Source organism: Peromyscus eremicus, chromosome 2, assembly GCF_949786415.1.
Source record: "Peromyscus eremicus chromosome 2, PerEre_H2_v1, whole genome shotgun sequence".
Lineage (NCBI taxonomy): Eukaryota > Metazoa > Chordata > Mammalia > Rodentia > Cricetidae > Peromyscus > Peromyscus eremicus.
In genome coordinates, this window is record NC_081417.1 from 149,365,478 (window position 1) to 149,386,760 (window position 21,283).

The window sequence follows — 21,283 nt, forward strand, 5'->3', positions numbered from 1 at the left end:
ACTTGAGTAGTCTGCTCCAGGCCCTGGATTTCATCCCTGGAAAACTTGAAGGGCCAGAGGTCTGTGTGTAACTTAGGCCTCCTCTTTCTCAGTAATGTTCTCTGCCCTTCATTCACCTGCCTCTTTTCCTGGCAGAGCTGCTGAGAAAGAGGGGAAAGAAACCAGTGTTATTCTGGGCACCTGTAAGCCGGATGCTGTGTGAGGGAGATGCTGTGTGAGGGAGATGCTGTGTTCATGGAGATGCTCTGTGCAGGGAGATGCTGTGTGAGGGAGATGCTGTGTGCAGGGAGATGCTGTGTGCAGGGAGATGCTGTGTTCATGGAGATGCTGTGTGCAGGGAGATGCTGTGTGAGGGAGATGCTGTGTGCAGGGAGATGCTGTGTGAGGGAGATGCTCTGTGAGGGAGATGCTGTGTGCAGGGAGATGCTGTGTGCAGGGAGATGCTGTGTGCAGGGAGATGCTGTGTGAGGGAGATGCTCTGTGAGGGAGATGCTCTGTGAGGGAGATGCTGTGTGCAGGGAGATGCTGTGTGAGGGAGATGCTCTGTGAGGGAGATGCTCTGTGAAGGAGATGCTCTGTGAGGGAGATGCTCTGTGAGGGAGATGCTCTGTGAGGGCTCCCTACGCTTCACCTCTGGAACTGAGGCCGTCCTCGAGGCAGGTGTTATCATTCCCCTTTTACACATAGAAAACTTAGGCTCTGAGAAGTGGAGAGATTTTCTCATGCAGGGTACCCCAGCCATGAAGTGGAGGAGCCAGAGTTTGAACCCAGGGCCTCCTGGTATCTTGTCTACTAAGGCTGCAGCTGCATTAGTGTGTAGTTCATCACAACTAGAACTGCAGAGAGCACAGAGCAGGAAGCAGCCTAGCCCAACTGGGAACATAACTGGAGAGACCCCTGACCCAGAGTCAAGGCCAGGGCTGATAGAACCTCCCTGCATACTGTCCGTTCAGCAACCTAGGCAACCTGTTCTCAGACCAGCGCCCTGGTACTTGCTTGAATGAAGGACATCAACCTGGGTGTTCCTGGGGATACCCACCTGAAGAGGACATGACTTCACAGTTGCAATTGGGGCAGGGAGAGCTGCCTGGCTCAATGGGTGAGAGAGAATCATGGGCACTCTTGGGCTTTGCAGAAGGTTTGAAGGGCAGGCTGACACCTAAATGCAGCCATACAGCTAAGTCTCTTTTCTCTGGCTCCTCTTTTTTTCTTTTTCTTTTTCTTTTTCTTTTTCTTTTCTTTTTTCCCTATGACTGATTGCCAGGTCTTCATGACAGTGAGTGGTGGATGGAGGATGCTCCACTCACCCCTCAGCTGTCGTCCGTGAGGCATTTACATTGTTTCTGGCTTCACAGTGCCAGAATACCTTTGTGTACAAGGCCATTTCTGCTCTGAGACTCATTTGCTCAGGCTAGACTTGGTGTGCACTGTGAAAGCATGGAGCACACACACACTCAAGGCTCATGACATATCCTGGTACATTCTACAAGTGCTCTCCAAAAACACTACCAGTCTCTTCCTGCTCCATTAAAAAAAAAAAAAAAAAAGATCTTACAGACCCAAATCCCTCACACCCATCTAATGTCAGCAAACATTTCTCTCCTTAAGATTGCTCTGCACTGGTCAGAGACTATGTGGCCAGTTGACTCTGCACATCCAATCCTGGTAGGATGCCACTCGAGGCTAGTCTTACTTGGCAGATGGGTCACTGGAGGATGAGAGAGCTGCGTGGCTGTGTTTATGCCCTACAGTGTGAAAGGGGGCAGGGTTGTCTTTCAAAGCCAGTCGTTTTTACACGGAAGGTACAGTTCCCTTGCCATCTTTCCATCTTCCCTTCGCCATCCTCTGCCTTTGGCCTCACAGGAAATCTGTCCAAACTGTTGTGAAAGAGACTGCTGTCCCCAGAGAACAGACCCTTGTCTTCGGAGTCAGGCAGCCCCGAGTGTCCACCTTGTCCCCACTCCTTGGCTTCTTTTTATTTTTAAATGACTTTTTTTTTTTATGAGCATTGGTGTTTTGCCTGCATATATGTCTGTGTGGGGGTGTCAAATCCCCTGGAACAGGAGTTACAGACAGTTGTGAACTGCCACGTGGGTGCTGGGAATTGAACCTGGGTCCTCTAGAAGAGCAGCCAGTGCTCTTAACCTCTGAGCTATCTCTCCAGCCCCCCTCCCACTTCCTCCTTGGCTTCTGTGTGGCCTTGGGAAAGTTCCATGCCATTGTTGACCCTCAGTCTTCTTACCTGTACCATGGCAGCCCTCCTTTACAGACTCCTGATAGGCTCAAATGTAGCCCCGGTAGGTCCTGAGGGCCTGGTAGCCAGCCACCCTCATCTTGGGAAGATGTGGAGCTCACCAGCTGTTGCTCCTTGCCTGCCTGTCTGCAGATGAGCGGGGTAAGGACCACCTCCGTGCAGGCAAACTCAACCTGGTAGACCTGGCGGGCAGTGAGCGGCAATCCAAGACCGGGGCCACGGGGGAAAGGCTGAAGGAGGCCACCAAGATCAACCTGTCACTGTCAGCACTGGGCAACGTCATCTCGGCCCTGGTGGACGGACGTTGCAAGCACATCCCTTACCGGGATTCAAAGCTGACGAGACTGCTGCAGGACTCGCTGGGCGGCAACACCAAGACTCTGATGGTGGCCTGCCTGTCCCCTGCGGACAACAATTATGACGAGAGCCTCAGCACCCTGCGCTATGCCAACCGGGCAAAGAACATCAAGAACAAGCCACGCATTAACGAAGACCCCAAGGATGCCCTGCTCCGAGAGTACCAGGAGGAGATCAAGAGGCTGAAGGCCATCCTGGCCCAGCAGATGGGCCCTGGCCAGCTCTCAGGTGGGACAGCCTGGGGCTGCCGGAGGGGGCGGGGCCAAGCAGATTTCCCATCAGAATGTCCCTACTCTCGCTGACTCCCATAGGCAAGTCCTTTGACACCACTTAGCATACCCCAGTGGTAATGGCTTCTACCTGCCTGTGGCCCCAGAAAGAGGCCTGGCTGGCTGGCCTGTCCAGTCAGCCCTAAACTCACAGCCCACTCCCCACCCCAGGCTTACTCATCTGTCTCCCTGGTTCAGTGTCGGGGGCATCGTGTTCTTAGCATCCCGGTGACTCACTTCCCCACATCCCACCCAAGCTCCTGTAATTGCCCCTGACATTTGCAGTCTGTCATCTGGCAGGCATAGACACTCCGGGCTGGAGCACAGGCCTGCAGACCTTGAGACACCAGAGTGTTCTGGTGCTGTCTCTTAGGAACAGTGAGCATAGAAGAGTCTAACATCAGCCCCTTGGTCCTGCCCGCCTGCCTCAGCTGACCCATTCTACATCCAGCTATCTGCCCACTGCGCCCCCTCTGCCCGTCCACAAGCCACCCCTCCCCCCATGCCTTCCCACATGCTTGCCTCCCTTCCACTCACTCCACTGCTTACACAGCCCCGCTCATCCATCCTCCCAACACCCGCCCACCCTCCTCCCCCTCCTCCCTCTTCTCCATTCTCCACCCATTCAGATTTCATCCCCCAACTGTTCACATAGCCACCCATCCGTTCTCCTTCCTGAACCCTCCCACCTCCCCACCACCCACCCATCCATGCAAAGCTCCCTCACAGTTCTTCATATGAAGACCAGGGCTGGACACTGGGGACACACAAGACTCAGACCCAAGCTTTGCCTCTCTGAGGAAGAGGGACAAACTTGAAGGCAGATAGATAGCCATGCTGGGCAGAGAGGATCCAAGCCTGTCCAAAAGGCTTTGATCAGTTAGAAAATCTTCATAGAGGCCTGGGCATGTGAATCATCCCTGCACTTAGCTAACTCCACATATACTGCTGGCTGCCTTAGAATGGTGGGGGAGGTGGGGGACAGTGGTGGCCAGGTAGAGTGGCAGGATGTAGCAGAATGCCCATCACCTCCCCTCCTCCTTCCCTGTTCCCTGTCCTAACCGCGAACCCCCAACACTGGTAAAGGGATGCCAGCAGGGGAAGAAGTACCAGATTCCCAGTGGGTCCCCAACCCAGCAGCTAATGGGGGCCCTTCCTGGGTTAGAACCCTGATGCTCAGCCTTTCTCCCCAGTGCACAGTGCACAGTGGTGTGGAGTTGTGTCCAACGCTACTTCCCCAGTGTCCTGAACTCTCCGGTGGCTGGTCAATTGCATTTCATTTTACATAAAGGCATATTCATGCTTGGTTCCTGGGTGACTCACTCTTGACTCCTCTTGTCTCTTTATCTCCAGCCCTGCTGTCCACTCAGACACCCCTGAGCCCTGCCCAGCCTGAGGAGAAGCTGCTGTCCCCCACTGCTGTGCAGCAGGACACTGAGGCCGAGAAACAGCTGATCCGGGAGGTGAGATCCCAGCAAGCTGCCAGTGTGACGGAGAGGGTGTCCCAGGGAGAGCCAGTGTGAAGGAGAGGGTGTCCCAGGGAGAGCCAGTGTGAAGGAGAGGATGTCCCAGGGAGAGCCAGTGTGATGGAGAGGGTGTCCCAGGGAGAGCCAGTGTGAAGGAGAGGGTGTCCCAGGGAGAGCCAGTGTGACGGAGAGGGTGTCCCAGGGAGAGCCAGTGTGAAGGAGAGGGTGTCCCAGGGAGAGCCAATGTGATGGAGAGGATGTCCCAGGGAGAGCCAGTGTGATGGAGAGGGTGTCCCAGGGAGAGCCAATGTGATGGAGAGGGTGTCCCAGGGAGAGCCAGTGTGACGGAGAGGGTGTCCCAGGGAGAGCCAGTGTGAAGGAGAGGGTGTCCCAGGGAGAGCCAATGTGAAGGAGAGGATGTCCCAGGGAGAGCCAGTGTGAAGGAGAGGGTGTCCCAGGGAGAGCCAGTGTGAAGGAGAGGGTGTCCCAGGGAGAGCCAGTGTGACGGAGAGGATGTCCCAGGGAGAGCCAGTGTGACGGAGAGGGTGTCCCAGGGAGAGCCAGTGTGAAGGAGAGGGTGTCCCAGGGAGAGCCAGTGTGACGGAGAGGGTGTCCCAGGGAGAGCCAGTGTGACGGAGAGGGTGTCCCAGGGAGAGCCAGTGTGATGGAGAGGGTGTCCCAGGGAGAGCCAATGTGACCGAGAGGATGTCCCAGGGAGAGCCAGTGTGAAGGAGAGGGTGTCCCAGGGAGAGCCAGTGTGAAGGAGAGGGTGTCCCAGGGAGAGCCAGTGTGAAGGAGAGGGTGTCCCAGGGAGAGCCAGTATGAAGGAGAGGGTGTCCCAGGGAGAGCCAGTGTGAAGGAGAGGGTGTCCCAGGGAGAGCCAGTATGATGGAGAGGGTGTCCCAGGGAGAGCCAGTATGAAGGAGAGGGTGTCCCAGGGAGAGCCAGTATGATGGAGAGGGTGTCCCAGGGAGAGCCAGTATGAAGGAGAGGGTGTCCCAGGGAGAGCCAGTGTGATGGAGAGGGTGTCCCAGGGAGAGCCAGTGTGAAGGAGAGGGTGTCCCAGGGAGAGCCAGTGTGATGGAGAGGGTGTCCCAGGGAGAGCCAGTATGAAGGAGAGGGTGTCCCAGGGAGAGCCAGTGTGATGGAGAGGGTGTCCCAGGGAGAGCCAGTGTGATGGAGAGGGTGTCCCAGGGAGAGCCAGTATGAAGGAGAGGGTGTCCCAGGGAGAGCCAGTATGAAGGAGAGGGTGTCCCAGGGAGAGCCAGTGTGAAGGAGAGGGTGTCCCAGGGAGAGCCAGTATGAAGGAGAGGGTGTCCCAGGGAGAGCCAGTGTGAAGGAGAGAGTGTCCCAGGGAGAGCCAGTATGAAGGAGAGGGTGTCCCAGGGAGAGCCAGTATGAAGGAGAGGGTGTCCCAGGGAGAGCCAGTATGAAGGAGAGGGTGTCCCAGGGAGAGCCAGTGTGAAGGAGAGGGTGTCCCAGGGAGAGCCAGTGTGAAGGAGAGGGTGTCCCAGGGAGAGCCAGTGTGAAGGAGAGGGTGTCCCAGGGAGAGCCAGTGTGATGGAGAGGGTGTCCCAGGGAGAGCCAGTGTGAAGGAGAGGGTGTCCCAGGGAGAGCCAGTATGAAGGAGAGGGTGTCCCAGGGAGAGCCAGTATGAAGGAGAGGGTGTCCCAGGGAGAGCCAGTATGAAGGAGAGGGTGTCCCAGGGAGAGCCAGTGTGATGGAGAGGGTGTCCCAGGGAGAGCCAGTATGAAGGAGAGGGTGTCCCAGGGAGAGCCAGTGTGATGGAGAGGGTGTCCCAGGGAGAGCCAGTGTGAAGGAGAGGGTGTCCCAGGGAGAGACAATGTGATGGAGAGGGTGTCCCAGGGAGAGCCAGTATGAAGGAGAGGGTGTCCCAGGGAGAGCCAGTATGAAGGAGAGGGTGTCCCAGGGAGAGCCAGTATGAAGGAGTGGATGTCCCAGGGAGAGCCAGTATGAAGGAGAGGATGTCCCAGGGAGAGCCAGTATGAAGGAGAGGATGTCCCAGGGAGAGCCAATGTGACCGAGAGGATGTCCCAGGGAGAGCCAGTATGAAGGAGAGGATGTCCCAGGGAGAGCCAGTATGAAGGAGAGGATGTCCCAGGGAGAGCCAGTATGAAGGAGAGGGTGTCCTAGGAAGAGCCAGTGCCTAATTCACTCCCCGTGGGGTTGGCACCATGGTGCCACTTTTCTTTAGGAAAGCTGGGCCTCAAAGAGATATCTCAACTTTTCCAAAGCTATAGGGAAGACAGGAATGTCAAAGAGTTGGACCCAGGATTTGAACTTGGGTTCCTGACCTTGACTGTTCTTGGTGTCACAAAAGAACCTGTGTGAGGAGAAAACTGAGGACCGGGGGCATCCCCAAGAGAAGTTCTCCTTGGTAACACTGTGTCTTAGTGTTTCTATTGCTGTGAAGAGACACCATCACCAGGCAACTTTTATAAAAGAAAACATTTAATTGGGTGGCTTACAATTCAGAGGTTCAGTCCATTATCATCATGGTGGGACATGGTGACGTGACGTGCAGGCAGACATGGTCTGGAGAGGTAGCTGAGAGTTCTACATCTTACACAGGCAATAGGAAGTAAAACTATCTCACTGGGCATGGCTTGAGCATATCTAAGACCTCAAAGCCTGCCTCCACAGTGACACACTTCCTCCAACAAGGCCACACCTCCTAATAGTGCCACTCCCTTTGGAGGACATTTTCCCTCAAACCACTACATTCCACTTCCTGGCCCTCAAAGACTTTGTAGCCATATCATAATGCAAAAAATTCATTCACTCCAACTTCAAAAGTCCCCATAGTCGTGTCAGTCTCAAACCTATTTAAAAGTCTAAAGTTCAAAGTCTCTTCTGAGATTCATGCAATCTCTTAACTGCAATCCCTTGTAAAATCAAAAAGCAGACCACATACTTCCAAAAGATAATGGCACAGGATGCACATTGCCATTCCAAAACACAAGGGAACATAATGAGGAAATGCTGGACCAAAGCAAGGCTGAAAAGCACCTGGGCAAACTCCAAACTCTTCATCTCCATGTCTGATGTCAAAACGCTCTTCAGATCTCCAACTCTTTTCAGCTTTGTTGGCTGCAACATATTTTTCTACCTTAGGCTGGTTCTACTCCCTGTTAGCAGCTCTCCTCTGCAGATATCCCACATCTCCAACATCTTGGAGTCTCCAAGGCAACCCAGGCTTCAACTTCACATCGTCAAGCAATGGTCCCTCTAGGCCTCCATTCGTTGACACCCCTGACACATGCCTGCCCTCAGCAGATTTATTCCGTAACTTCTTCCTTCTGTCCTTAACTCTAAAGCCAGAACCATGTGGCTGAAGCTACCAAGTTCTGCTGCTTGCTAGGGCTGGAACATGTCCCCTCATTCAATACCGTCTTCACCAGCTTTCTGCCTTTCACTGCCTAAGCTTGGCTGTCCTGAACTTATTCTGTCCACCAGGCTGGCCTCAAACTCAAGAGATCTGTCAGCCTCTGCCTTCCAAGTGCTGGGATTAAAGGTGTGCCCCACCACACCTGGCTCTAAGCTTTTCTTTAATTCCTTTTCACAAGTAGGAAACTTAGCTGGGTGGGATCCTGCCCTGAGGTCACCACTCCCTTTATTCCATTTCTTAATCTGTTTATCTCCTTGGACACAGGGTTTAGCTCCATTCCACTTCCTGGTGCCCCTTTTCTTCTCAGTCTGTACATTTTGTATCTTGCTCAGCTTATCCCTTTTCGTTATAAATCTTCATTAGAGTTACCAATAATAACCACACAACAGAGTCTATACTAGACTGTTTTGAGATTTCCTCTGACAATGGAATTAATCCAAATCTCTTCATTTTTGCCTCAGGCAGACTCTTTGGACAAGGGCAAAAGGCAGCTACATTCTTTACCAAAATATAACAAGAACTATCTCTAGGCCTCAAATTAATATTCTTTTCCTCTGAGCCCTCTTGAGCTGGTATCTCACAATTCAGATAACTCTTAGCACCACTGTCTTCCATGCTCCTACTAGGATGGTCCATTAATGAAACATTACCTAAAGCATTCCACTGCTTTCCTAACTCAAACTCCCAAAGACCATATTACTCCAAACAAAAACATGGTCCAGCCTACCATAGCAATACCCAACTCCTGGTACCAACTTCTGTCTTAGCTGTGAAGAGACACCATAACCACAGCAACTCTTATAAAGGAAAATATTTAATTGGGTGGCTTAGAGTCCAGAGGTTTGGTCCATTATCATGGTGGAACATGGTAGTGTGCAGGCAGACATGGTGCTGGAGAGGTAACTGAGAGTTCTACATCTTGTGCAGGCAACAGGAAGTAAAACTATCTCACTGGGCATGGCTTGAGCATATATGAAACCTCAAAGCCCGCCTCCCTATGACACACGTCCTCCAACAAGATCATACATACTCCAACAAGGCCACACCTCCTAATAGTGCCACTCCCTTTGGGGGCCATTTTCCCTCAAACCACACATGCTGGAAAAGGTGGCTGGGGACTGATGGAAGTAGAGAGCATGTCCCAGGAGTGGGAGGGTTCTTGGCAGAGGCCAGGCTATCAGTGAAAAGGAGTTTGTTTGCCTTTGGCGCTGTGGCCAAGCCTGGGCCTGAGAGCAACATGGCCTGTTTATCCTGGGATAAGTGTAGCATTGACCTCACATGACTCACACCTAAATCCTCACACCATGTATCTCCCAGCATCCCTGGGAAGCAGCGGGACAGGAGATCTCCAGGGATACATACAAAGAAGAAATGACAGAGGGTCCCTCTCAACTCTAGTCTCTGTGGGTCCTAGAGGCCCCCCCTGCTTAAAGGCTGCCTGCTAACCTTGCCTGGTGGTCTGACGTTCAGTGGTCCCTGTGGGGAACTGGCTCTTCCTGAGCGGGAACCCTGATACTAGGCAGAAGCAGATCCTGGGAGCTCTGGCCTGGCCATGTCTACAGCTGGGGGCCTTGTCTGTCAGCTATGACCTCAATTAGGGGCCAGCCCTCAAGACCCTGTCAGACTTTGTGACCAGGGGCCTGGCTTGGTGGCCCCAGTCCTGGGAGCTCTGGGCTTTGGGACCATCTAGGGTAAGTCTGGGTACTGAGTCTGTCTCTAGGACCCAGGGTTGTCCATTGTGGAGGTGGCAATTTGAAGAGCCCCTCTGGGGAGTTCTAAGTTCTAAGGTCATCCCACTAAGGTGGCAACCCTTCCTGTGTTAGGAGCCTTGATGCTCTGCAGGTATCAGTGGCCAGGAGCCATACCAAGTGACATGGAGTGGCTGTGGAATCCTACAGTGATGAGTGGATCTGGGTCACAGATCCTCAGGGGAGGAGAGAACTGGACAGTACCTGGAATGGAACCTTCTAGGCAGGCACCTTCTGGTCTGGTAGGTTGGATGTCGCCTCCCCCTAGTGGTTTCCAAGGAGAACACACCTCATTTTGGAGAAGCAGTCCTGGGTAAGGTACCTCTTGGAAGCGATGTGTGTTGCCTGCTTCTGCCTAAAACCTAGTAAATGGTATAGGCCATCAGAGGGTGCCCCCAGACACTGCTGTCCCGGGACTCTATTTCTGACCCTGGAATTTCTGCTTTGAGCTGTGATGGGAAGCAGAGGTGTGGATGTCTCCCACTTCCCACTCATCCTCCTGTGTGTCTTTCTCTTCGGAGTCACATTCTCTGAGTGCCTACTGTGTGTTGAGAAGTACATCCTAGCATAGTCAGACCCTAGAATGAAGCCCCTGTGTATATAAGAGGACCTTGGCCAGGAGGCAGCCCACCTGGGAGCCCAAGACATGTCTCTGGGCTTCAGCCTCCAGTCAGAATGGGGAGGTTTGGGTCATCCAGTTTTTTCACTGTAAGAGCCCTATTCTGACAGGCACTGTGGCTGGCAGATGGTTTGAGCTCTGTGGGTCTCTGCTTCATTATCTGTAGAACATCCACCATGATGGCCTTCCCGCTGTTTCGCACAGACCGTATGAGGGCAAAAACCAAGGTCCCTTCTCACCCATGAGCGTGACACAGAAGCAGGGTCGGGACTTGTGCTCCATCTCCATCCTCCCTCAGCAAGTGTGACCTGAGCACCTGTTTGGGACTGGGGCAATAGCTGGAGTGGGGTGGGGTGGGGTTGCTTTAAATATTGAAAGGGCCACGGCATGCTGTAACTGCAATGGCCTAGTACAGAGGGAGATGGGACTTAGTATGTGCAAAGGCCCTGGCGGGAACTCCTGTAGCCTGCAGGACAGGCAGGGAGGGTAAAGACTTGGGAGGATCCTCAGCCACACAAACAGGCCTCCTGTGATTCAGGGTCCCTCCCATTTAATAGCAAGAATAGAAGGGAATGTCGCTATATGTGGGTTTGTGTGCCTGTGTGTGCACAAAAGTGTGCCCATGCAGATGTGTGTACATACCCGTGCATGTGTGCACATGTGTGCATTCATGTGCTCATGCAGGTTGTGTGTTTTGCTGTGGTGCAGGTGGCTGGGTTGAGGTCTGGCTTTCACAGGGTCAGGGCTGAGCAGACTGATCCGGTGCTGGATGGGGCTCTCCAGAGAGTAAGGAAGGAGGCGGGGTGGGGGTGGTGACAAAGCACACCGGCTGAGCTGGTGGTGTCAGAGAGTGACATTGCATGTGTTAGGAAGTTCAAGTGCGTCTGGAGATGTATTGACCAGTCCCCGGGAGGCACACGTCACTGATGAAACCTCACAGTAACTCTGGACACAGACAGTGGAAGCAGAAAACATGACGGATGGCAGAGTGGCCAGGTTAGGAAGGAGGCCTCTGTGAGCCCTGAGAATGAACTTGCCAGGGGAGCAGGATGGAGCCCCTGAAGCATGAGAGAAGTGGGCATTTCTGGGCAGAGCAAGTTACCAGAAACCCAAATGTGCTAAAAAAAAAAAAAAAAAAAAAAAGCCAAAACGGCCAACAGAAACAAGCGGTGGATGGCTGAGGGTCCAGATTCAGAGTACTACCCCTGCTTCATGTACAGACAGCCTCTTCGTCACCATCACAGAAGGGCTGATCCAAACAACTTCAGCAATGAAAATTGTGTTTTGGCTCATGGCTTGGGAGGTTTTGGTCCAGGGTCTAGTGGTTCCATGCTTCTTGGACTGTGGCTGGGAGAAGGTCTCGGTGGAAGGGTGTCATGAAGAAAGGTGCTTGCCTCATGGTGACCAGGAAGCAAAGAGAAAGAAAGAGACTATGCTGGCAGCTTCCTTTCTTCCCCTCCATTCCCCCTGGGCCTCTAGCTTATGGGATGGCGGGCTCCATCTCCGAGCACACCATCTCCAGAGCAGATACTCCCGTTCATCAGCCCTCTCTGGAAGCATCATCATAGGCACATTGAGAGGTGTGCCTCCTCACTAATCTGGGTGCTTCTCAGTCCGTTCAGGTTGGCAGTTACACTAATTTCTTTTCTGTTGTTGTGAGAAAATACCCTGACAGAAAGCAACTTATGGGAGAAAGGATTGATTTTAGCTTACAGTTCCAGGTTCCAGGCCATCGTTTGCAGAAGTCAAGACAGGAGCTTCAGACAGCTGGTCATAGCACGTCCTTGTCAAGAGCAGAGAGATGAACATGCATGCTTGTTTTCCCAGCTTGACTCTCTACCCTTACACACTCAGGTCTTCCTTCCTAAGGAATAGTGTCACCCACTGTGGGTCGGGTCTTCCTGCAACAATTGACATAGTCAAGACAATCCCCCACCTGCATGAGCACAGGCCAACCCAACGTCGACAGTCCCTCATTGAGACTCTTCCCAGGTGACTGTAGGGTGTCTCAAGTTGACAAAGTGAGCCATAACAACAATCAAGTTGACAACCCATTACACCCACCATACGTGAAGACCAGGGTTCGATGCTCAGCATAGGAAACAGCAGTAGCAGCAGCAGCAAAAACTTGTTTTTAATTTTAAAAGAAGGAGCTGGAGAGATGGCTTAGTGGTTAAGGGCACTAGTTATTGATCCAGAGGGCCTGGGTTCAATTCCCGGCACCCCCAAAGCTCACACCATCTATAATTCTAGTTCCAGGAAATCCAACACCCTTTCTAGCCCACATACATAGTACACAGATCTACCTACTAGCAAAACACCCATACACTTAAAATAGTAATAACTTAAAACAAGAATAAGAAAGTTAGAAAGAAAGAAAGAAAGAAAAAGAAAGAAAGAGAGAAAAAGAGGATGTTTAAGTGCTAGCAGTGCCCCATCACATGGGGACTCAGGTTTAGTCAAGGAGCTTGGACTGCCCATGAACCTGGAAGCCACCCACTGTAGGCAGAGGCTATGGTGTTACAGAGGTGGATAGCAGCAGTGTGGGGAATAGCTGAGGTGGGAGCAAGAGTGGATGTGGGCGTCGAGTGGGATGCTGTTGAGACAGGAGCCAGCAGTGACAGCGGAGAGGGAAGGGGAAGCCCGTGAGTAGAGACATACTTCATTACTGTGGCTGGAGTACCACTGGGTAGAAGCGTAACTAGATGAGAAAGGCATTCGTGACATAGCGTAGTGTGGGAGAATTAGGCTGAAAACACACATGGAAAGCATTAGTCCATCAAAACCTCGCGGAGGACAGTGCAGAGGGCTGTCACTTGCAAACGTCACCCCCATGTGACAAAGGGACTCTCACCTCATTCTCTCCTGTGTTATCTGAGTATCTAACCGTGTCTTCCATCCCTCCAGGAGTATGAGGAGCGTCTGGCCCGCCTGAAGGCTGACTATGAGGCAGAGCAAGAGTCTCGCGTCAGGCTGCAGGAGGACATCACTGCCATGCGTAACTCATATGACGTGAAGCTGTCCACACTGGAGGAGAATCTACGTAAGGAGAAGGAAACAGGTGTGTGCTGCCCTGGGGCAGCTCGGGAGCCCACCTCCAGACTGCCCTCTTAGAGACAGATGTGTGAAGCTCCTCTGCATGGCAGGCTCAGGCCTCCCTACCCTGTACGATTCAGCCAGGCAGGGCCTCAGTTACCCTCCGCCTATAGGTGAGAAAACAAGCTCAGAGAGGAGAGAGAACTTGTCTTTAGCCACACAGCTGGGGAAGTGGCGTCAGGATGGAATCCAGGCACTCTGATCTTGTCACAGAACACTATCTGTGGTGCTCTGTCCACCACAAGCAGGGCCACCCCAGGGCTTATCAGTGCTGCTTGGGGATGGCTTCCTGGAAGAGAGGGTGAAGGCCAAGTTAGGCTCTGGAGAGAAGGCCGTAGGGCAGGGATGGATGACATGGGAACTGTAGCTGGACTCGGGGGCTTCTGACTCAAGCTGGTCTTTGAGACACAGTGGGTGTAGGGCCACCTTCCCCTTGGGAGTCTGTGAGACGTTCTTGTTTATTGCAGAGGCGGTTCTCAAGGCAGAAGTCCTCTACAAGACAGAGGTCATGTCCAGGGCCGAGTTAGCCAACGGGTCCGAGTACTCACAAGCTGGGCAGTACGAGACGGCGGTGAAGCCTACCATTCTTTCCATGCCCGACACCCTGCCGGGTGACGAGCTCACCAAGAGCCAAGCTCCCCTCACATTTGAGGAACTGCCCCCGGTGGAGCCCTCCAGGTCAGAGATTTCTTTCGGGTCCAATGAATCATCTACCCTCGAAGACTCGTCCATGTCTGAGGCCTTCCCTGGACCGGATGAGCTTTCCAACGTGGAGTTCTCCATGCCTGGGGTGCTGGCTGAGAGCAGGTACTTCTCTGATGAATATCTTGGTCCAGAAGCTGCTGCATCTTCATTGGAGGCAGAAAACTATGTCCAAGAGGATGAGCTGCCACTGGAACCCCTGCAGATATTAACAAGCCTGCAAGACCCCTTTGCCGAAGTGGAAGCCAAGCTAGCCACACTCTCCTCTACGGTGGCCATGACAGACCTGTCCCGAACAGATGTCCCCCAGACCCCTGAGCAGGTAGCTAATGTCCTATGGAGCAGGCAGGATGGGCTGGGAGCACAAGGGTCATTGTACACACAGGGCTGCTGATCTCTGCTGCTCAGCAGTGTCCACATGTGTCCTCTATGACCCAGTAGCCTGTTTGGAGAGCTTGCTGTCCTGTGGTCTGGGAAGGACACATACTCTGTCAGACACACACTAGGAAAGCTGGGATGGAGGCCCCAGGTCATGTTAGGCAGGCACCCGTTTATTTGATGGGACACAGTGTGTATAGGAAGGAGGGTGGGTTGCTGAGTTGCCATAGTGATCCTGAGCCTAAGAGAGCCAGGGAGCCTGGGGCTGCCCTTCAAGACAACAGGACTTGGGGATGACTCCCCTGTCCCTTCCTATCCAATCTCTGGTCCCTTCCTGTTTTAAGAAAATGTTCCTTTTTTTCTCCCCATTTTTCTGTTTTCTTCATGTAAGCACATGCATGCGCATATGCACACACATTTAACAGCACAGGCCTTTGAAACCCCAGCTCCCACTTCATGGAGCATCGTTGGCCCTTTGCCTCTCTAAGCCACGGTTTCCGCCTCTGAATAGTAGAGATGCCAGTTTGTGCTTTGCATGAAACAACACAGAGCATATCTGGGACACCAGAGGTGCTCACCTGTGCCCTGTCTCTGCCCCTCACCTCTTCACCCCTACAGCAGCAGCAGGCAGGCAGGGGAGGTCATGGGTGGGTCTGCAACCCCCAAGGAGGCAAGGTAAAGTTGGGGCAGTGAGGAAGTAGAGGGGGTCTGGCCCAGATCGTTCCTCTTTTTCCTTACCTGTTCCCCCCCACCATCAGCCATCCTCGACAGACCTTCTGGAGCCCAGTGACATGAAGTCAGAACCTGAGGTGGTTGACAGCCTCCTCCTGGAGACTGTGAGTACCTGCGTGGCCCTCCCAGGGCCTGGCCCAGCTCTGTCTGACCTGTTCCCTCCCTTTGGGGACTAGGTTTCTTTGCCTCCACCGTCCCCAGGCAGGTGTCCCATGGCTGAGCAATGAGATGGCCACTCTGTGCATGGGTGATGTGAATAGGGGGCCTTCTGTAACAATGGCATTGGAGGCCCTTGTCTTATACGAGCAAAGGCAGGGTATGCACAGAGGATGAGGGCTGCAGGCTGGCCTGGTGGTCTTAAGGCCCTATCCGGGACCTCCTGTAGTCCAGTGGCACACAATCTGGATACCCTTTGTCTTCTGCCTGGGACAGTGCGGCAGATGGGGGAGAGCGACAATAAGCCTTCAAGCCTCCAGGCATGGTCACAGGACAGGGTATGGCAGTAGGTGGTAGACAAAATGGTGGGAGGCCCCCTGCTAGGAGGTGAGACCGAGACAGGAGGAGAAGCCAGGAAGAGTGTTTCATGCCAAAGACCTCCTGAACAAGACACCAAGGTCCTGGCCGGGGGGGGGGGGGGGGGGAGCAAGGTGGATAGGTGGGGTGCAAAGGATGCCTGGAAGAAACGTGGGGGAGGGCCAGCCAGCAGCCAGGAAGGAGACCAGAGTTTCCTGTGGATGAATTCCATGGGCAACAATGGAAGGTTCTAGTAGGAAAGGGACACTAGAGTCAGTTCATATTTTTGAGAGAATTATCCTGCCTGCCTTGGTGACTGGGTTAGAGAGCTCAAGAGAGGAGGCTGGGAACCCATCTGGGGTGCTGGTGAAGGTAACTGTGGTAAGAATTAGTTTGAGTCCAAATTTTTTATAGCTTGCTGCAGGTTGTATCCCTGTTATCTTAAGCCTATAATATTTTGGTATCTGAGCCCTTTTGTTTTCCTTCATTTTCATGGGCATGTGTTTCATGGGCCCAGGTCTGGGGGTGCACACGTGTCCACATGCATGTGGAGGCTCAAAGTCGATGTTGGGAATCATCCTCGATTGCTCTTACACTTTGTTCCCTGAGACAGGGTCTCCCAACCAACCTTAGGGTTCACCCACATGGCTGGTCTCAGTAGCCAGCTTGCTCCAGGGTCCCCTGACTCTCGCCTTCTGCGGCTGGAGTTATACGGAATTTACATGGGTTCTGGGGGTCTGAATGTTTACATTACATTGAGAACCTCCCCAGCCCCGGACACATGAAACTTTTGGAGCACCCAAGAGCTCAAAGCTTTTCCGATTTCTATGCACGTTGGGTTTTAGACTTTGGAATTAGGGATGCTCAGCCTGTTGTGTCTGAGGCAGGGGGTGAACTGTGCAGGTTCATTCGTGTCTCATCCCATCTTGTTTCCCCCTGTGTCCAGGAGCCCGATGTAGGCCTGAAGGTGGCTGAGGAGGTGGTGTCTGAGGCAGAGACTGGCGTGTGGATGGAGTCTGAAGCCCACATGGCCCAGGTGGCCGAGGTGGCCCAGCCTCAGCCCTTACTGGCCATGGCGAGCGTGAGAAGGGAGGGTGTAGGCGTGGAGGTGGCTGTGCTGACCGAGGAGCTGCAGCCTGTGGATCAGCAGCAGGTGCTGGCCCGGTGAGCAGCGGGGTCAGGGGTCAGGAGTCTAGTGTATGGCGGGAAGAACCCTGCCCAAGGTTGGAGGTTGAGGAATTGTGGCCCAGGCTGGGGGGAGGTGAGATCTGCTTGTCAACCTTGACTGAGCCCACACCAGCCTCCTCCTCTGCCGTAAGAGGGGCAGTGGGGCCGGGGAGGGGCCGCAGCAGGCCAGGCAGGCAGAGCTGTGACCCAGAGCCACACGGCACCAGTTTCCACTCAGTCACCTGCTGGGATGGGTCTGTTCCATGACAGATAAGAACTGTGGCGCGCCACCCCTGTGCTGATGGAGCACAGCTGAGAGCCTGCTCGGCTGCAGGCTCCGTCAGTATTGGGGGTGGCTCAGCTCTGAGCCCTCAGGACACAGTTCGGAGGAACCCGCTTCTAAGCAAGCAGCTTTAGCTCTTTGCAGCTCAGTTTACCACTCTGTGAAGTGGGTTGTCGGGGAGCGAGTGGGTGGCAGATGCTGGCCCAGCGGCAGGATGTGTCAGTCACACTTGCTTTCTTCTCCTGGCTGCAGCTTGCAGATGCTGGAGCAGCAGGTGGTGGGGGGCGAGCAGGCTAAGAACAAGGACCTGAAGGAGAAGCACAAGCGACGGAAGCGGTACGCAGACGAGCGCAAAAAGCAGCTGGTGGCCGCGCTGCAGAATTCGGACGAGGACAGCGGGGACTGGGTGCTGCTCAATGTCTACGACTCCATCCAAGAGGAAGTGAGGGCCAAGAGCAAGCTGCTGGAGAAGATGCAGAAGAAGGTGAGGCCCTGGCTCAGGCTCCTGGCCCCACGCCCCAGCTGAGCATCAGCACTCCTTGCAAACAGCTGGCAACCCTCTGTTCTCTGCACAAGCATTTATTAAGTGCCTGCTGTGTGTCTCTTCTAATGCTCCAGAAGAAATGTCTGGATAGGGCATGGTGGCTGAGGCTGGGGCCACGGGTGTGGTTGAAGACTAATGTTTTGCGGGACTGTGGATGCAGGAGGCACCCATTACATGCTGGAAGGGAGGGTCGTGAATGGTGGGAGAAGGTTCAGGGGGGCTGGACACAGTGTCAGTGGGGCCACGTGGAAGGGAGAGCCAGTGAGCAGTTGGTGCTGGGGGTAGTTTGGGGGCCGAGTGGGGAGTCATGGGCTCAGCTGCCTTTCCCTGCTCACCTCACCCTTGGCTCAGCTCCGGGCCGCGGAGGTGGAAATCAAGGATCTGCAGTCGGAGTTCCAGCTGGAGAAGATCGATTACCTGGCGACCATCCGCAGGCAGGAGCGGGACTCCATGCTCTTCCAGCAGCTCCTGGAGCAGGTGCAGCCGCTCATTCGCAGGGACTGTAACTATAGCAACCTGGAGAAGATACGGCGGGAGTCGAGCTGGGATGAGGATAACGGCTTCTGGAAGATCCCGGATCCCATCATCCTGAAAACCAGCCTCCCAGTAGGTCAGGCGCTTGGCTGCCCACACCCTCCCCTGTCTCTTTGACAGCTGGCCACCTTGCAGAGGGACAAAGCCCGGCCTCGTCCTGTAAGCTGTGGGTGCAACAGACATGGTATTCCTGAGGATCCAAGCGCTGGGGCCCTGAGAAAGTGTTGTGTTCTGGAGGCAGACAGGTGGGGTTGTGTGGCTTCTGTGGGACTGTCGTTGGTGGTATGGGTGCTGTAGGTCTGTGGTATGCTCAGACATGTAAATGCCTTAGAGAGCTGCCTGGCACGGGGGTAGGGGTGGGGGGTGGGGGGTGGCTTGGTTCTGTCACTACTGTCCCTCCATCCCTTGACCGTCCCACAAAAGAGCACGGTTAAAACCGGATCTCAAAACAGGGCCTAGTGTAGCATGCCTAGCATCCCAGCATTGGGGAGGTGGAGGCAGGAGGGTCAGTTCAAGGTCATCCTTGGCTACATAGCAAGGTCAAGGCCTGCTTGTGATATGTGAGACTCTGCCTCAAGAAGGGAGCAAAACGGACTGGAGGGCGGCTCAGTAGTTAGGGGAGCACGCTGCCCTTGCAGAGGACCAGAGTTTGGCTCCCAGCACCCACATCTGGCAGCTCACACTGCCAGCAACTCCTACTCCAATGGAGTCCCCTCTTCTGGCCTTTGAGGGCACTGGCGCTGTGCTGTACATACAGACATACAGGCAAACACCTGCACACATGGAATAAAAATGAATAAATAAAGCCCACCAAACCAAAGCAAAGAAAAAGTAAACTGAATCTTATAGGATCGAGTTCACAACAGTGCAGTGAGTTATACTAGGATGGTGGATAGACACCAGCCGTTCAAGGTTCAATCTGTGCTCTGGCCCTTGACTTCCTGTGTGATTTTATGAAGATCACTGTCCCTCTCTGAGCTTAGCAAAGGAGGGACTGGATAAGATGACCTCAAGAACTCATCCAGATTGATGAACCTCAGAGTAAAGTCAGATTTTCTGTGGATCTTTTTCCACCGTGTGTGTGTGTGTGTGTGTGTGAGAGAGAGAGAGTGTGTGTGTGTGTGTGTGTGTGTGTGAGAGAGAGAGAGAGAGAGAGAGAGAGAGAGAGAGAGAGAGAAGAGGAGAGGAGAGAGAGGAGAGGAGAGCGAGCATGTGTGTATGTCTACTTCTCTATGTGGTATCCTGTAGTCCTTTTCCTGGTCAGCGGTCATTCATGCCTCCATCCCTGGAGTGACAGGTAGCTACAGATGCCAATCACCCAATTAAAACTCAAGCCAGCTCCATTTCCCCTGAGCTCTGGGTAGCAGCCGCCTCCCAGTCCTGCTCACCTGACTCCAGCCTGGATCAGCGGTGTGGGCATCCTGTATCTGGGTCCTCTTGCTGTCTGCTTCCTCATCATCTCTTGACAGGGCTAGGCAGTGTCTCCTGGTTCTAGCCTCCGGCCAGCCTGACCCCCGCCCCAGCAGGGCTCTCCCACTGCACCCTCTGCCCACCTCCTCAGTTTCTGTTTTCTCATAGCAGTTTCAACCGGGCCACAGAACAAGCCAGGCCGCAAAACCTCTGCAGTGGACAGTGGCGAACCGCACACGGTAAGGCCCGAGGTGGAAGGGAGGGAGAGAGAGGAGAAGTGGGGCGGGGTTGCCCACTCAGTGCTGTGGGTCAGTGAAGCCACAGACTGCTTCCCTCCTGCCTGGGGACTAAAGCCAGGTGCTGAGCATGGACCCTTTCCCGCCACTATGTTAGGCACCTGGATTCTCGGGGAGCCTCTCCTTCAAAAGTACTGAACAAAGGCAGAGTCTGTGGTAACTGCCTGTGGTGTCTCCTGCTAGCCCAAGGCTGGATTTACCTCAGTGACTTAACTTCATAAGAAAGAAAAAGCTTGAAGACATTTTTAGCCTGGTACTACAGAGGTTTGTCAGAACACTTTTCATTCCAAGTGACAGGTGCCAAACAGTCAACACAAAATAGAGACCTCACTGATCCATGTAGGTGGATGAGTTTCAAGCATGGCTGAATCTTGGGGCTCAGTCAGGGTTCTGTGTCTGGTTTTGCCCTGTGTCCCTGCCTCTGAGCTAGCTAGCTTCAGGCTTTCTCCCCAAGGAAGGGCAGGTGGGAATGGCTGCTGGCAGTCATGATCCAAAAGGAAGAAAGAACTCATCGCTTCAGCCAGTGGTTCTCAACCTGTGGGTCATGACCCATTTGGAGGTCACATATCAGGTATCCTGCATAGCAGATATTCGCATTATGATTCATAACAGTAACAAAATTATAGTTATAAAGTAGCATTGAAAATAATATTATGGTTGGGCATCACCCCAACATGAGGAACTATATTAAGGGGTTGCAGCAGTAAGAAGGCTGAGAACCGCTGCCTGAAGCCATCATTACATCCAAGCTTACGGAAAGACTGAGGCTGGCTCTCCCTGGTCACAGGCCTGCTTCAGTTCAGGACAATGTAACTCTCTGATTGGTGCAAGTCTGGGTCCTACATCTGGCCCTGTGAATTCTCTCCCCACTGGGATGGAAGGAAATAGTTACCCAGTGCGAAAGATTCGGACTCGGGAAAACAAGCCCATCACAGCAGTTTTGAAAAAGAGCCTTCCCAGGAGAGGGACAGTGAAGATGTGTTGGCCACAAAGGTAGCTGACAGCCGAGGCTTTTTGCAGTGTGTATACATGGAGGGATTTGGGCCATGTGGTATCTATCACCCTTCCCCTGGTAATGCTGGAGGAAGGAACATGTACTGCTCCCCCTACCAGGTCAAGGAAGGTGAGAGGAGGCTGTGACTTCCCTGGTCCAAGCTGCCAGGGTTCCTACCCTAGGAGTCCTGTGAGTGATGCAGCCTAGGAGATGCCCAGCATGGCATAGCACCAAGCATCCCAGAAGCTCCTGAGCCCAGGGTAGGGCACACACTGGCTGCATAGACAAGAGGACTGTTACTCACGAGGCTCTGAAATCTCAGCAGGAGGAAGACCGGTATAAGCTGATGCTCAGCCGAAGTGACAGTGAAAATATTGCTAGTAACTACTTCCGGTCCAAGCGGGCCAGCCAGATCCTCAGCACGGACCCCATGAAGAGCCTCAGTGAGTGTCCTGCCCACTGGGCCTTCCCCTCCTCCCCACCCACTGGGAAATATGCCATGGGGATGATTT

At 53.6% G+C, this 21,283-nt stretch overlaps 1 protein-coding gene across 4 annotated transcripts in view; it reads left to right on the forward strand.

Annotated features, from left to right (window-relative positions):
* Window positions 1–21,283, forward strand: part of Kif17 (kinesin family member 17) — a 40,420-nt gene that overhangs the window by 17,089 nt on the left and 2,048 nt on the right. The window contains exons 5-14 of one of the 4 annotated variants that reach the window (XM_059255266.1): window positions 2,387–2,839; window positions 4,234–4,343; window positions 13,030–13,183; window positions 13,686–14,242; window positions 15,057–15,134; window positions 16,490–16,707; window positions 17,246–17,477; window positions 17,889–18,147; window positions 19,650–19,720; window positions 21,097–21,214. In XM_059255266.1, coding sequence (XP_059111249.1) covers window positions 2,387–2,839; window positions 4,234–4,343; window positions 13,030–13,183; window positions 13,686–14,242; window positions 15,057–15,134; window positions 16,490–16,707; window positions 17,246–17,477; window positions 17,889–18,147; window positions 19,650–19,720; window positions 21,097–21,214 — 2,250 coding nt within the window. Of the gene's footprint in view, window positions 1–2,386; window positions 2,840–4,233; window positions 4,344–13,029; window positions 13,184–13,685; window positions 14,243–15,056; window positions 15,135–16,489; window positions 16,708–17,245; window positions 17,478–17,888; window positions 18,148–19,649; window positions 19,721–21,093; window positions 21,215–21,283 lie in introns of all 4 variants that reach the window. The other 3 variants (XM_059255267.1, XM_059255264.1, XM_059255265.1) reach the window with 3 other exon arrangements.